The sequence below is a fragment of the Babylonia areolata genome, chromosome 27 (genome assembly GCF_041734735.1).
Source record: "Babylonia areolata isolate BAREFJ2019XMU chromosome 27, ASM4173473v1, whole genome shotgun sequence".
NCBI classification, from domain to species: domain Eukaryota; kingdom Metazoa; phylum Mollusca; class Gastropoda; order Neogastropoda; family Buccinidae; genus Babylonia; species Babylonia areolata.
In genome coordinates this window covers 6,884,625-6,887,124 of record NC_134902.1, presented here as the reverse complement: position 1 = coordinate 6,887,124, position 2,500 = coordinate 6,884,625, and the positions used below count along the sequence as shown (strand labels likewise).

General features: G+C 42.5%; 1 protein-coding gene across 2 annotated transcripts in view; it reads right to left on the bottom strand.

Moving 5' to 3' along the window:
- The window catches only part of LOC143301644 (FAD synthase-like), a 27,274-nt gene that overhangs the window by 4,949 nt on the left and 19,825 nt on the right, over window positions 1-2,500 (bottom strand). For both annotated transcript variants that reach the window (XM_076616072.1, XM_076616073.1), the window contains exon 11: window positions 1-6. This exon is cut by the window's left edge and continues 116 nt beyond it. In XM_076616072.1, coding sequence (XP_076472187.1) covers window positions 1-6 — 6 coding nt within the window. The remainder of the gene's footprint in view (window positions 7-2,500) is intronic.

The following is a 2,500-nucleotide window of genomic DNA, read 5'->3' as shown; positions in this document are numbered from 1 at the left end:
TTGTACCTGACAACCACCAGGGTTTGTACACACACATGTATGCTGTTTGGCCCAACGCTCAGTTTGTATCACAGATTGACTTAAGCTTACAGCTGGGCCCACAGCAAAGTGAGAGCTGAACGATCGATGGTTTCTCCATCGCAGCGGGAAATCATTTACAGCTTTGTCTCTTGTGAAGGACTACGACTCTCAAACTAGGAGTTAAGACTGCACTGGTGCATATCTGTTATGCATGTGTGGGTGTATATGTGAATGTGTCTTCATGTTTTACATCTATTTGCTTATTTATCTTCTTTTTTTTTTTTTTTTTTTTTTTTTTACATTATAGTTATTATTTATTATTTATTTATTTATTTATTTGTGTAAGCTTATCTATCATTTATTCACCTTTTTTTTTCTTTTTTTTTTCCTCAAGGCCTGACTAAGCGCGTTGGGTTACGCTGCTGGTCAGGCATCTGCTTGGCAGATGTGGTGTAGCGTATATGGATTTGTCCGAACGCAGTGACGCCTCCTTGAGCTACTGAAACTGAAACTGAAACTGGCTCTTAGTGCTGCAGCCTTGGGGCCTAGATGGCCTTTGGGAACCATCCCAGCACTGACTGTCCTAAAACCCTCTTGGCCCAGAGAGTGGGGATGTAACTTGGGGCAAGACACTCTCCACTATAATCAAATTCTTGCCCCAATTGTTGTGGCAGCAGTTGCCTCCTCTGCTGTTCTGATGGTCAAAGTCGGACACGACTGACTATCATACATGTATGTATGCATGATAATCAGTCATGTACAACTATGATCATCAGGACAGTAGTGGAGGCGGCTGCTGTCATGACTATCTGGGCCAGAATTTGACAGAACTTGACAGGCGCAATAGCCGAGTGGTTAAAGCGTTGGACTTTCAATCTGAGGGTCCCGGGTTCGAATCATGGTGACGGCGCCTGGTGGGTAAAGGGTGGAGATTTTTACGATCTCCCAGGTCAACATATGTGCAGACCTGCCAGTGCCTGAACCCCCTTCGTGTGTATACGCAAGCATAAGATCAAATACGCATGTTAAAGATCCTGTAATCCATGTCAGCGTTCGGTGGGTTATGGAAACAAGAACATACCTAGCATGCACACCCGCGAAAGCGGAGTATGGCTGCCTACATTGCGGGGTAAAAACGGTCATACACGTAAAAGCCCACTCGTGTGCATACGAGTGAACATGGGAGTTGAAGCCCACAAACGCAGAAGAAGAAGAAGAAGAAGACAGAACTTGAGTGGAGTGGAGAAAGTCTTGTCCCAAGTTCCAACCCTACTCTCTCGGCCATGGGGTTTTTAGGACAGTTGGTGTTGGGATGGTCCCCAAAGGCTAACTTGTCCCCAAGGCTGCGGCAAATAAGAGCCAGTGCAATCTTGCCTCCTAGTTTGAGAATCATAGTCCTTCACAAAAGATTAAGCTGTAAATGGATTCCCATTACAGCAATGATCATGCATCTCTCACTTTGCTGTTAGCCCAAATGTAAGCTTATGTCCACCTTTGATATAACATGATGATGCCAAACATTTCATTGAGGGTAAAACAATGCATCTGTCTAGGAAGCGAGAGAATCTGAGGGCATAGGACTGAACCCCGCACCTGTGAGAACTTCCTTCCCCTCCACTAGAGCTTGAGTGGTGGTGTGGATGCTAGTCCTTTGGATGAGACGATAAATTGAGGTCCCGTGTGTAGTATGCATTCAACATACATAAAAAAAAAACCCCATGGCAACAAAAGGGTTGTCCCTGTCAAAAATTCTGCAGAAAAATGCACTCTTGTAGCAAAGCAAATATATTTGCAGGTAGAAAAAAAAATGTGAGTGGTTGAGTGGTTGTGCACTGTTAAGATGTGCTTTCCCCAGGGAGACGATACTGAAATTCACACAGATAAATCAGTTGTAACAAACAAATTAAAGCAATACAATACAAATGGAGAAGCTGAAGCTAATTTACACCATGCCCACATTAAAAAAACAAACAAACAAGAATCAACAAGAACATGTGAGACAAGCTTAACAAAAAGCTTCATGAAAATTCATTACAAAACATCAGAGACAGCATGAAAATCTTCAGCCACACACACACACACACAAAGTATCTAAACACAAAAACTTACACACACATTCACACACACACAAACACACACTATTCTCTCTCTCACACACACACTGACACTCTCTGAAACACACACAGAGTGTTATTTTTTTGAAATTTTAACTGATCAGTTCATGAATCACACACACACACACACACACACACACACACACACACACACAGAGTATCTAAACACAAAAACTTACACACATATTCTCACACACACTGTAACGCACACTCTTCTATCTCACACAGACTAACACTCTCAAACACACACGGTGTGTTGTCAATTCATTTTCTTTATCATTCCGTTCAGTTTTTCTCTCTCTCTCTTTCATCTGACATCACAGACAATGAACAGATGTGAAACTTAACAACGGCAACACAAATCA